Below are 14,586 nucleotides of genomic sequence, written 5' to 3'. Positions count from 1 at the left end.
ACGCAATAAAAAATGAATACTTGAGAATTCAGCAAACAATATGTTTCTGTATTGTTAAAAATGTGAACTACTTACTCCCTTCCAATGTGTTTTTCCTTGAAATTTAATTGAAATTTATTTAATCAATCGATGGAGCAAGCAAAGCTCTTTGTTAGATAACAACTTCCATCTCTCAGAATCAGATGCATTAATTGTTTCTAACTCCAGAATTTATTTTTAAAACGCTCACAGATTTGAATGCTCATTGCAAAAGCTTTTAAATAAATGACATATTTAATGCATCTGGGACACCATTACTAGAATGTAATTTTTTTGTTTGAACAAACAGATTCAATTATTTTCCTTTCAAACTATCTCTATTATAAGGAAAAAAAGTAATTGTCCATAATTCATTCCATGTTTTGTAATCAATAAAGCTGCAGCTAATCAATATGCGGTACCTTAAAAAGGAAAAAAATATAAGAAACCGCCAATTATGTTTGTTCAAAGATAGATGGCTCTATTATTACATTAAATTACATATTTCTCCCTTCTCACGAAGTGACACAGAAAATTTACTGCTCAAATTATGTTTTCGGTTGAATGAGTCTTTGTACGGTAAAAGGCAAATACTAACTATACAATAATAATAATAATAGTTTTTTACAATCAGTCCTGCAGATCTTAATGCAAACTTTCAATAGTTGAACTGATACCATTTTATCATAAATTTCAAAATGACAAATGATTTTTATAATGAGCACTTGAGTGGAGCGTACGTAACACGAGATGGGCACCATGAATTCACAATTATTTAATCCCAAAACAGACAATACCACAGCTCCGCAGGGTGAATTTCTGTTATATTCAATTTAAATCATACACAAAATATCTCCATTAAAGATAAAATAGAAATCATCTTCATTTAAAAGAAACATACAAAAGATCACCATTCACTTAGTAAATTTTATTAAGTATAAAATTTAGTATATTCATAATCAAAATAATGACAAAAATGATCATGCAAAAAGGATGAAAAAATAAACATACTTGAGAAAATCTATACACAAAGCTCAAATATTCCACGCAAAGTTGAGCATCATACATTATTGTTATAAACAAATAATGACATAATATGAAGAATAAAAGAATTGAAAAATAATAATATGAAAGTCCCCTGTCTTACAATTTATGGGAACTCAGTTCTCACCTATCTCAACGAAACTGGTAACTCAGCGAGAGGAATCTAATAAGATACTCAAACTTTAATCTTTCAAAATTAAATTCTTCCACACAAGCTTTAAAGTCAATTTCAATTATTAAGGCCACAGAAAATTATTTTTCAATTCTCATCTGCAACAGCCCCTGTTAGATTAAACTCTTCCCGCCTCAACATTTTTTCAAAAAGACAAATTATGGTCCAGTCGAGTGAGAATAAGTGAAATATTGGAAAGCCTCACAATGAAGAAATTTCAATATGCTTAAAATTTGATTATTATAAACAAAAATCCATACGAGAACCTTTATTTATATAAAAATATTTTCCTCTGGCCTTACCTTTGAAGCCGGTTTCATGGAGCACTCAACACTTTCCCATTATTACAAATTCAATCATCATTTATTCCAGCACATTCCAATTCTTATAGAATAATAATCATGGGTCAATTATGCTGTGCAACCATTTTCATGGTACAAGAAACAAAGTCTGCTGAGACAGTTGGCCGTCAACAAAATGATTCACTTCTCAGAACAAGAGAGCTATAATGATTGCTTACATTGCTCACCCGAGAATGAAATGGATTTGGCTTTGTAAATTAAGTCATATTACTCAAAAGGAAAGCATTTTCTAATATTATTAAAAGGCTATAATTGACCAAGATCATATAGTCAAAGACTATTAAAAAAAAATAGTTCACCAAGATTAGGGTCAATTTAAACCCATGTGTAACCCACATTAAACTAGGTAAAACATTTTTTTAATGACCCACAGGGCAGGGCTTCTCAATGAACAAATTTGGTAGAGAACCACAATGATACATGCCAAATAACTTAGCTCCAGGCTTTGCAGTTTTGGAATAAAGATTCCCCTTAAATGAGTCAATATTGAATTTTTAAACACTGACCCCTGGTGGTCATGATTTTTTAACAAACTAACACAACTTTGGTAAAGGGTCAACCAAGGAACTTTCCTGTTAAATTGTTCTCAAAAATCATGTGATCAGTGATCAATAAGAAGACTTTCACAAAGTTAATGTTCTTTACAATAGGTCACCCTTTGAGCACTAAATAACAAGAAACGCCGCAATGCAATGAAACCAGGTTTTTAATGATTGACAGAAGAACTTCAGCCTGTGTCTGTTTCTATTTTTAGTAACAGTGACCTTGACCTTGACCCTAGGGACCCCAAACACAATCCCATGAAAGGTCTCCATAAACTCTTCCTATAGACCAAGTTTAGTCAAGATATGTCATCCCTAACTAAAGTTATTCAGTTTCAACCGTTTTTCTATTTTAAGTAACAGTGACCTTGACCTTGACCCTAGGGACCCCAAACGCAAGCCCATGAAAGGTCTCCATAAACTCTTTATATAGACCAAGTTTGGTTAAGATATGTCAATCCTTATTAAAGTTATTCAGTTTCATAGGTGAGTTTGACGCCGCCCGGCTGCCCGCCCGCCCGAACAACGACGTTCGTCATTACCTACACTATAAACAATTATGTGAAAACCTGGTTAAAAATGTGCTCAGGTGAGCTATTTAAAAAGGTCAAATGCATAATCCAATCTATTTTTATCTCTTATTTTCTTTCAGTATTTCCATATTATTATAATACCAGAAACTTGTCAGCAGGAATAATACAATTCGCAAAAGCATGTTAAATCCAATAATAAAATATTTTCTCTTAATTTTATCTACATCAGAAATAACAATGAAATAACAAGACACAACATTCGTTTTTAATTTATAATCCTGCTGGACATAACAAATAGATAAGTATGTTATTAAAATTAAATAGGTTTTGGGAATCTTTTTTTTAATATCCTTTTGACCATCTTAAAATGCTTCCCATTTATAGTTTTACAAAATTTAATCACCAAACTAACTTGGTGAACAATAAATTATGCTTGAAAAAGTCATTTATATCATACTATATAAATTTATACATGTACTTACATGATAGTTATAAATGTTACTTCACAATGTCCAATGATTGTATGCCACTCAAAACACTAATATTTCGTTTTCCATGCAAAATATATTGTTAGTCTACACCCCTAAAGAAAATAAAATATTATTTTTTTCACACAACTGTTATTCTTTGCCCCTCAAGATTTTTTTTTTTCATGCAAAATTAACTATTATTTTATGCCCATCACAAAAATCATATTTTGTTTTTTTCATGCAAAATATACCACTATTCTTTGACCCGCAAGAAAATAATTTTTCATACAAAATTTACCATTATTTTATGCCCATCATAAATTCAACATTTCTTTTTTTCACGCAAAATATACGATTAACGGGTATCTGTCATTCAAGAAATTAGTATTTATTTTTTTCACACAAAATATACTGTTATGCTTTGCCCCTCAAGAAAATAATATTTCATTTTTTCATGTAAAAATACCTTTATTCTAAATTGCCCCTCATGAAATTAATAATTTATTTTTCACAAAAAATACGAAATAAATACAGAATTAGCCTGTCACATAAAATTGCTCCAAGAATGATATGTTTAATTTGGGTTGTACCTCCTGGGAGGATCGCCCGGGCACCTAGGTAGGAAATGTCATTGATTTAAAGATTTAGCACCAAAATCGAAACGGATGATTTTAGTGAACAAATACAATATTTGCACATAAGTAACACTGTAATCATTAGTCTGTTGACACAAGTCATAACAATGCATTAGCACGACAAAACTGACTTTAGATACATTCAAATATGCCCCTTGTCTTGACGTAATTCTATTCAAATTTTTACGAGTTAACAAAACAAATTTACAACATTTATTAGCAATTGAGAATTTGAAACTTAACGAGTATGCAAATATATTAAAGGGGAACACAATAGCCACTCAAAGTCCTTATTTCTGAATAAGACCATTATTTGAGTGTTTATAATCGTGAAAATATTTCTATCAATAGCGGAATTATGTTACCCAATTCAGTTTCATAAAGAATAGGTGAAATTTGTTCAAAAGAGAATAATTGTAATATTTCAACAATAAAATTATGGATTTGATATTCAATTTCTATTAATTTAGAGATACTTCAATTATGTTATTCAATGTAATTATAGCAAACTATTGATAAAATACATAAACTTAGCAATTCACTTTTTCGATAGTATCGTTAAATGCCCTTTAAAATAATTCTGACACAGAAAGTAGAATGATTTACACAGGTCATTTTGTGGAAATCTAAAAGTTTTTATCAATCATGACTTTTCTTCTCTTAAGTAAAAAGCTTAATCTTAAATTTCAGTAATGACCTGACAAAATTTAGAATTTTAACACGAAATACAGATATTAAGCAATCATTTTTTCAACTGCATAATTATACAGGATAGTGTTCTGTAAGGGAATTAACTCATGTATTATTAAAAGTAATTAAGAATTATTAACTCCCTTGAAACGAATGAATCCTATCATTGATGGAAATTTCATGTAATCTAAGTCTAAAAACAAATTTTAATGGGGGAATACACAAATACATTCAATAGCAGAAAATAAAGAAACCAGAAGCTGCAATGGATTATAAGTATCTTTCCTATACAATCTGGATGGGAGCAGCTCTTAGGCGGAGAATATTCCTACATATACAGTAAAACTGGGATCACTCCAGGACGCCCAGGGCCGAGTTAGAACCTTGAGTGATCCGATATCGGAATGAACCAAATTTCCATTTTTCTTCGTTATGAAAATTCTTACAATATATTTTCAAAGTTTGAATTCATCATACAGTTGTAATAGAATAAAGCATAGTACAACACAAATTATTGTGGACTCTCTCTTCATATAACTCCCCACATAACGTAGTGTGATATCAAATAGCACTCATTCGCAAATGGCGATTACATTTTTTTAACACCTTATCAAATTTCCTTTCATCTGCCTTTGCAATTTTTACAACTTGTGAAAATTTAACACCTGGTTATTGTTTGTTTATTTTGAAACATGTGTTTGGGCAAAATGTGTGAAATTATGACCTTGAGGCAAATATTAGGTTTGGCGCATGATTTGTGTATTTGGGACAAGTAATGGTGCTTGAGTCCTCAACTTGTTTAGGTTTCGATCCATTGTGAGTATATCTTATATGAAAATTGACGGAACAATAGCCAGGGCTAAGCCTCGACCTCGACCAATTGCCAGTGTTTGAACAACCGCCTTTTCGAAACGATCGCAGTTTTACTGTACATAATATGTCATAGCGCATCAGTGAGCATAAAATGGGGTAGAGACTTATATGGCACAGCAAATATTCACCATATAATACAGCAAAAGTGAGCATAATACATGGGATAGAGATTCACATGGCACAGCATATATTCACCATATAATACAGCACAAATGAGCATAATACATGGGATAGTGATTCACATGGCACAGCATATATTCACCATATAATAAAGCACAAGTGAGCATAATACATGGGATACAGACTTCCACATATATACGTGAAGCCCATTTTAAGGGAAAAAACGTTTTAAGTTCACTGTAGGGCACTTACAGCGCAGCACTGTGGGACAACACACATGTACATGGGGTTTTACAAAACCTTTTGGGAGCATATTTCACAACATATACTGTAGCAGCACCCCACAACGAGATTATACATCACAACACCTGGTACATGTATACCTTTCTTGGGTTTGGGCTGCGTTTTGCCCGACATAGCGGGGGGAGGTTTCGGGGTAGGGCCTGCTCCAGCCACTATGCCCCGACCCCCTGTTTCAACCAGGGGCTTTGGCATTGGTTTCGGTGGAGCTTCTTAGAACACAGGAAAGAGTGTTAATACTATTTTGAAGTGAAGAAAAGCTAATTTGTCAATGTAAGCAATATGATATTATGCTAAATTTGGGAACATAGCCTAACTTGATTAATGGATTATGGTTAGTAAAAAGCGACATCATATACTGGTATCAATTACTTATAAATGATGTTTACTTTTTTTTTTATGTTTTTAAATTCTTTTTTCAAAATGATTCCTTTTCTAAATTTAGTTTCAACTTACAACTTTTTTTTACACCGATTATTAAACTTGTCATGATTGAGACTGTTTAACTTAATGTTTCAATGCCACACAGCTGATACATGTACATCCTAACACACAAACTGTTGAAGGGAATTTAGAAGCAAACAAGAGTAACGCGATGTGATCACCAATGCTTGTCTGTTGTTGTTTTTCTTCCAGCTGAGACAATTATCAAAAATAGAGTTATGGGCCTTAATTTACATGAGCATATTGTCTCTGGCAAAATGTCAGATAATAATTTAAATATCTTGGTGATATGGGCAATGTCCATGTTTTGCACTACGACCACGTCGAGCAGGGCTTCTAAAAAAAGACCATTTGCCAGTGACTGATTTTTACCACGCCGGATTGATTTCAGTGACAGAAAATGGTTAAAAAAATTGGTCTGAAATTTGTTCATTTTTTTTTTTGGTCCAAACCGGTCAGTAATATAACTGCCAATTACAATACATGCTTTTGAAAAGCAGATGATCATAATATATGAAATTGAAATATCCAAGTTATACCTGATTTTTCATGCTCATTCTTTTTCTTGGTGACTTCAGGTTTGACTGTTTTTCCACCGGTTTGCTTTCCTGCTTTGCCTGTAAAACGTTGAACGCTTTAATACTGGTTTCTGGTAAATAAATGGGCATCATCTAGATGTTGCTATAATTTTGAGAGTAAATTGATAATAATCATAAATATTAAATCATTAAATTTCATTGAATACAATTCTGAATTATAACACTTAGCTTTTCTCAAAAATACTCGTCAAAATATAAAAACAAAACAAAAATAAATACCTTTTCTCCTCTTTGCTGAAAAAGAATAAAAATAAATTAAAATACATTGTTGGAAAAATATTTGTTTAACAATTTACAATAAATAATTCAATTAAAAATCATTTATTTAAATAACTTCACTTTCTATAGCCATGTTTATATTGTTTTCATTTAAACATATAACTGAGCAATATTAAATAGAATACATATAATACTTATGGATTTTAAATTCATTATAATATTTAAACATTACATAACAATTTTTCCAATAAAAAACAAACAAAAAATCTAGAAAAAAAACATGCATAACAGAAACAACAACAATCAAACTAGCATATATCTAGCATTCTCTTTAAAATTATATTTCTTCTTACAATTATGTCAATATTAAGACAAAAACAATAAATAATTAATATCATGAATCTGTCATAAAAGTTACTATGAATTTGTTCCTTTTACAAAACTGTTCAAATAATTTTTAAATAACAATCTATATAAGCCATGCAAGACATTGTCACGACACATGCATCTCCATCATATAGTCTGAAAGTAAAACAAAACAGCATTCCATTATTGTCTCTCACAGTTCACACATTACAAAAGCTCAATTCCGACAAATTTGCATATCCTATGTAAAGTCTTGAGCCCATTTCATTAAAGGATCTTATTCCTAACTTGATACATCTATATAAATGTTTCAGATGGCCACAAATAAAAAACAAAAACTTATTTACTGGCTTAAGTAAAAAATGCAAATGCTTTTTGATCCAAAATCGGATAAAATCGCCTTTTTAAACTTGGTCAACTCTTTATAACCCAGAAACATGTCGTAAAGGATGTAAGTTTTTTTCCCCGAAAAAGATTGTTCCTCAAAATGAAATAAAAATACTTAATATTTGGCCTTCCCAACCCACTTGTGCAAAGTGGAAGGCCCTTAAGATAATTTCATTTTACATCTAAAATCATCATCATCCCGTCTATGGTAAAGGGCCCTAGAGGAGAATTTAGGTACGGAAACAAAATATATTTTTGAGTTTTGCCTCCTTATTAACATACAAGTCACTTCATTGTTTCAAATAATCTTGAACAGGATTCAAAGTTTTTGTTTACATCCAAAGTGCTTGGTGCACAACTGCATTCTAATCTGTGAGAAGATTGAGCCAATGTAATCCCTTAACACTGACATGCAACTGGCAAAAAGCTGAAATCAACATTATACTGTTTTAAATTGTTGGACACACACACACCCAACAATGTCCTGTGACATTAAAATTATGTGTGCAGACACACAGTTGAACATGAACACCACAACAGACAAGCCCACGTGAATCTTGTGCAGAAACCAAGGTTGTCAAAGCTCCATACCACACAATCAAACAACAACACTGCCTCTTGCTTTGTATAAACCATAAAAACACCATTTATCTGGAGAATTACCCATGCAATGTCCACTAAAATCACCCGTAACATTATGATCATTGAATACTTTTTCTTAAATGCACCATTTAACACTGTTCCTTGTCACTGCAGCCCTAACACCAATGCTCTGCACTTTTACTCACCCTGCCCCCCCCCCCCCCCCCCCCTCCTCAATATTCACTTAGATGACACCCCACCGTACGGTGATGTTGATTTTTCCTTCCTGAGAAAACCCTTTAACACTCATAAAAGTCCCTGCTCCACATCCTTACACCAATCAGTTGCAGCCCTTCAGCCCATATTTTTACCCCAAGTTCCTTAAATCCTCTTAATCCCTAATCACCCAAGCAAACCAACATCCCACCAAACCCCCACCTGACCCAATCTCTAAGCTGACCAAACCCCCACCAGACCCAACCTCAGACCAACCCAACCCCCACCCGACCCGACCACCACCACACCCCCACCTAACCCAACCACCACCCGACCCACCCCCACCTGACCCAACCCTCTAGCAGTCAGAGGCAGTGTTGTTATGGTGGTGCATGCACCACTCACCCTGTGAAGCGTGTTTACCATTTCTGTCCACACCTCCATCTGACCCACCATCGTCCAGACCCAAACTGTCACTTATTTTCACATTTATAACATGACCATCGGTGTCATCCTTAGTTGACTTACTCCGACCCTTAACATTGTCCTTACTTTTCACATTTGCTTGCTTGTTCTTTTTAACATTTCTATTCTTAGCTTTATCTTCATTGTTTGCAGTAGTGTCAATATTTTCAACAATATTTATTTTTTCAGTACTGGCATCGTTTTCTTTTAGCTTTACACTTTTACTGTAAGTCGCCTTTTTTCCAACTTTCACTTTTGATATATCTTTGTTGTCTGGTATTTTGTTTTGCAATTTTTCAAGTTTATGTGGAGGTTTACTCTGCGACACATTTTCAGAATCATTTGGTATTGGTGTATGTGAAAATAAGTGACCTTTTGTGGTGCAAAATATAAGAAAACATGGGTGAAATATTTACAATGCAGTATTTAACACAAACTCCATGCAGCAGTTACTTCCCTTTCAGTACAGTAATCACTGCCGTCACGCAAATCACATGATGATGATAAAACTCATGTGATGTCATTGAAAGGTTCAAAGTTTTCTGAGCGATTTTACAATTGGTCAGCCAATATTTTTATAGCCCCTTACCTATCCCTAACAATAACCCAACCCTAAATATAACCCTACTCTAACAATAACTTTACCTTAGAAATAACCTCACCCTCATAAAATCCTTACCCTTAAAAAAGAAGATACATTTCTTGAGAAAAAAGTTGAATTATGATGGTAATTTTTCAACTTTATAAACAACATTATTTAATCATTTTTAAACAGAAAATTGCATAAATGTCTGAAAGACATACTTTTTAAAAAAATGTGTATAAATGAAACCGAGTGAAGGCAGAGATCTTTAATGCTCGTCGAGGGAGATAACTGTGTAGGAGATTGCATATTAGTGAGCAAGGGTATCATATGAGGATGTCTACATGAATGCTCATCCATGTTTTTCAGTCAATCAAGGAGCATAACTCTAATAATATTTAAGAGATTGGTCTAGTTGTATCTCATTGAAGAGATTGTGGGTTCGATCCCAACCAGGGGTATCATCTCAAAGCCTCTGCCCAGGTAATGGACTCGAGAGTGATTTATATCATCTTTCCTTACAATCAATTAAAAATAAATCAGTATAAACAAAACAAAATACTTAAAATGGTTTTGTTAACTTGAGTATATTATCATTGTATAGCAAAAAATTATCTATCAAGTTTTAAGTGTATATACTTAGAAATTTACAAAATATGGCCAACTTTTATGTTTTTACACAACCTAAATGGCCTAACTAATGCTATCACAAAACCTGGATTCTTTCCTTCAAAACTTTGACGCGCTAAAAGTTCACAAAATCCTGATAAATAAACAAGAATTTACCATAAAAACTAAACACCAAGACACCATAGAAAACAGGTCTGACCACTTCAAGACAAGTTTGTGAAAAGAATACATGGACTATAGTGCCATGTCTAAAACCCCAGCCTTTCTTATAAAAAAATCAAACCACAACACACAGATGGACTTATGGAAGAACTCTTTAGGTAGTGTATCAAATAAACGTCAAAAACGCTTTTATATCTTTCAGAAATGTTTAAACATTGTTCAAATCAGATTTAGCAACCTTATTATTAATAAAACACGTATCGATCCATTATACAAATTACAACAGAGCATATTCATTTGATAATACATTATTTGAACACAATAAAATGATGTCCCCATACCTGCCGCAGCGTTCATAGTATTCTCATAGTAGTTTTCATGGTTCTGGGCCCGTTGTGACAGGGGCTGTTTATGAAGGTTATTTGACTCGCGAAGTTTCCGAGCCCGCTCCTCTTCCGCAAGTTTTTCCCGAGCTTTTCGTTCCTCCTCTCTTTTTTGTGCCTCCAGCTTGGCGAGCTCTCGCTCCTCAGCCTCCCGTTGTTGTTGTTGTAGTTGTTGTCGTTGCAGGTCAGTCTCGGAGTCTTGAGAGAGGAAGCATGAGTTTGTTTGATTATGTAGTTCTAGTGTCATCTTACAATACCTATACTTACTTTTCCTCTACCTGTGGCTGAGCAACAAACTTTAAACAATTCATCTAAAAAATTATAAAACAGTATGAAACTTGAAAAATAACTTTCAACTTTAACAATTATTGTAACTTGCAACAATTTTTCTATGTTCATGCTTCACCAAATCAAGATTATCTTTTTCAACAAGATTTATAAAATCACTAAAGTCGAACCCTGTTGGTTTGAACTTCCAAGGACCGGCGAAAATACCTTGAGCCTGATATTGGAGCCAAATGGGAATTCTTTTGTTCAGTATAAAGATATCATTCCTTTACATCCAGTTTGAGCTAACGAGGAATTCAAGCAAATGAATTCGAGCCAATGGCGTTCGACTGCAGTATACCAAATTTGTCCAATTACGCAAAATCCAATATGAATGATGTTTTTTCGTATTTTAGTTCCATCAACATACTCTTGTTTGGTGAGACCCACTATTTATAGAACATAAACATTCAGTGTTCATACCTTTCTTTTTCTTAACATTGGGCAGCGGGGACGGGGCTTTTGTGAGTGATGCCATGTCGGTAAAGGAGACCTTCTTCTCTGAAACCTTGTCTTTACCGTCATCAACATTATCACTGTCCAACTCTGAAATACATCCCCACTTGCTAACCCACATGTACAACTGAGATCCATGACCTTGCCCTTTGTTGCTATGGTTTCCATTCCTTTTAAAGAGACTAAGGCCATCCTATTGTTTTTTTGCAGTGACCCGACATACTCATTGGAAATGCAGATTTTTTTTCTGATTTAAATAAGGCCTAATGAAAGAATAGTGTGGCTAGGGTTAAATAATGTTCAAAAATAAGCAGGGAAGGTAGGCTTTATTTATTTTCTTCATTTTTTAATTTTTTTATAAGGCTTTATGTAAGAATCTTATTATCATCATTTGGGTACCGACATTAAAGTAATCAGTATGTCAGTATTTATCAGTATAAAGCTTTTTAAACTACATATCAGAACACACACACAATTTTTTAAATTGTCTTTAATCAACAGACTATAAAACTGGTATGGTCATCAATTACTTTCTGCTTTCGGACCCACTAAAATAAAGTATAATGTAGTTCATATCACTACCCACCATATCATCAGTCAATGAAATTAGGTTGGATAAACAAGCCTCAGTTCGTATGCTATTGCTTGGCATCAAATTTTTTAACAAGCCCTGCTATATAAAATTCAGAATTTTAGCAAGCCCGGAAGGCATTGTACCAGAGCAGGGCTTTGGGGCTTGTGTTAACTTCGACCACTGTATCATATTTAAGGATGGCCTTAGTTGATGTCTCTCACCTGTCTAGAACAATTCTGGAATATTTATTGTTTCAATGAGAAGAGCAAAAAAGAAGTAAAAATAAAAATCAACCCAATTACATTGCAGAAAAAAAAGCTAAATTTTTACCTCATCACCTTATAGATAATATAAATACAATAAAACGTAAATCTTGTTTAAATATAAATGACCAGTCTAATTGTCCAGGTTATTATACACCCAACTCATATCAATCTTTGGTGCTCTCATTAAGGTCAGTTAAAAAAAATAATGAAAAAAGTCCACAATAACTAATTGTTTAAGTCTTGCAGAAGCCTATTAATAACCTCGTCGGATACCCCCCGATACACAACTGCACTATGCTGCGTTGTGTATCTTGGGCAATTTAGCTTAGAAAATCTTGTAATAATGTATAATTAATGAGGCAGTTTCATTGGTTCCACACACTCATACTAATGTTTCCTTGTAGAAAAAGTATTCTGGCGTAAAAAGTTTTAATTGGACTCTGTCCCCCTGATTACTACAAATTTTAAACCAGACTCTTAGACCACTCGCCTGCGGAGACAACTGACAGTACAGGGTTATTGAAGAGTATTTAATTGTAACATGTGATTTTCTTTGGAAGAAGATTTGTCTCCCCTACCTCATGCATATTCATTAAAACGAGATTTTGTCAGTAAATTCTCCTATGATATGTATGAAATGTAACGGAGCAGTGGTTGCCAACAATAATTAATAAGAGCACCAAGTTGACCTGTCTGTTTTCTACCTGACCCCATCACCAAATCTATATGAGACGCTACCTTCTGGTTTTGGGGACATCAGGGTGATGGAAATCTCTCTCTTTATAGGTGGTGGAGAGGGGCGGGCCTTAAGTCTGGAAACGTCATCAGCCTGCCACACCTGTAAAATAATAGTAATATTTCATGCTGTGAACAAACGATCAACTAAACACAATAATACCTCACCTCAATCTTTTTTCTATCTAAATACTAAGACGCTAAAAGACCCCCTGACCTGTTTTGGGGGAGGTCGCTCCTTGTGCTGTTGGTTAGTGGGTGATACGGGCGTGGACTGGGGCAGGCGACTACTCTGGACCCTTGCCTTGTGTGCCTGCTCTGTAAAAAATATATAATATCAAAATTAAAATTTTGATAATTGAAAATAATCATTCTAATTAAATTTATTTAAAAAAAAATTGTACACATCGTTAATCTGCAAGCAATTTATACTGCTAAATACATTTGTCCTCATTGCACCTAGTGCAATAAGGCCATATTCCATTCTGCTGACGTCACATAATAGTTATCATTGCGATTTTTAAAATGATGTCATAAAATAACAAAATGTGACAATAAAATGCATTTTATTGTGGTATTACATGTATTTTTAGTGAGTTAAACCAGTAATGTATAATATATACTGGAGGTTGTATTTGACTCTCATGGATTTTTCCAGATTTCGATTTCACTCAGCTCGTGTCAGTGGAATCGGAATTTGCAAATATCCACTCAAGTCAAATACAACATCCTGGATCAAAACTCTGTACTGATAACCCTATTAAACTGGCAACTGATCAACACTTCAAGTAGATGGCAACATACGCCTGCAAACATCCTCATTGGTAAATTCAGTACTGTTAGTTTTACATGAAAACCTTGAATTTTGGACAAGGTATGATAATTTGCACATTGGCATTACAAAACTTGGCCATGAATTACTTCAAGCAATGACATATCCACACATGACAGTTTGACAAAAGAAGACAGATTAAATTAAAATCATATAACATCGGCCGATTGTTCAGACTTTTGTTTAAATTAACAATGTTGTAAACATCATCATTGTTAACTTTAAAATCATTTGGATTAGTCAAATTGATGAACTTGTGCAGTGTTCCTATTAAGATTTGAGAGAACTGTTTCCGCTCTGCTTGTTTTTAAAAAAAATTATTAGCACATAATCAAATAGTTTACAAGTAAAAGTTAACAACGATGCCGTTAATCCTGTTGTTAACTTTAACAATGTTCTGAACAATCGTCCAATTATGCCATAATGTTACAACATTCACACATGGAATGTCGATTTATAAATCTCGTACTTCTCTCATGGGGAGATGTGTACAGCGGGGTGGAGTACGCCTTGCGTTGCTGACGACGCTGCTCCGCTATCTCCTGGGCTCGCCTACGTATTGCCTCACGCTTCTCATTGTTCTACGGAACAAAGACATAAG

At 33.7% G+C, this 14,586-nt stretch overlaps 1 protein-coding gene across 8 annotated transcripts in view; it reads right to left on the bottom strand.

Moving 5' to 3' along the window:
- The window catches only part of LOC128238319 (caldesmon-like), a 48,530-nt gene that overhangs the window by 11,841 nt on the left and 22,103 nt on the right, over nt 1–14,586 (bottom strand). For 7 of the 8 annotated variants that reach the window (XM_052954122.1, XM_052954118.1, XM_052954119.1 and 4 more), the window contains 8 exons: nt 14,455–14,566; nt 13,371–13,471; nt 13,157–13,256; nt 11,546–11,668; nt 10,754–10,993; nt 8,996–9,409; nt 7,022–7,036; nt 6,743–6,820 (listed from right to left, as the gene is read on the bottom strand). In XM_052954122.1, the coding sequence (XP_052810082.1) occupies nt 6,743–6,820; nt 7,022–7,036; nt 8,996–9,409; nt 10,754–10,993; nt 11,546–11,668; nt 13,157–13,256; nt 13,371–13,471; nt 14,455–14,566 (1,183 nt within the window). The remainder of the gene's footprint in view (nt 1–6,742; nt 6,821–7,021; nt 7,037–8,995; nt 9,410–10,753; nt 10,994–11,545; nt 11,669–13,156; nt 13,257–13,370; nt 13,472–14,454; nt 14,567–14,586) is intronic. The other variant, XM_052954123.1, reaches the window with a different exon arrangement.

Source organism: Mya arenaria, chromosome 6, assembly GCF_026914265.1.
Source record: "Mya arenaria isolate MELC-2E11 chromosome 6, ASM2691426v1".
Lineage (NCBI taxonomy): Eukaryota > Metazoa > Mollusca > Bivalvia > Myida > Myidae > Mya > Mya arenaria.
This window is presented reverse-complemented; position numbering and strand designations above follow the sequence as displayed.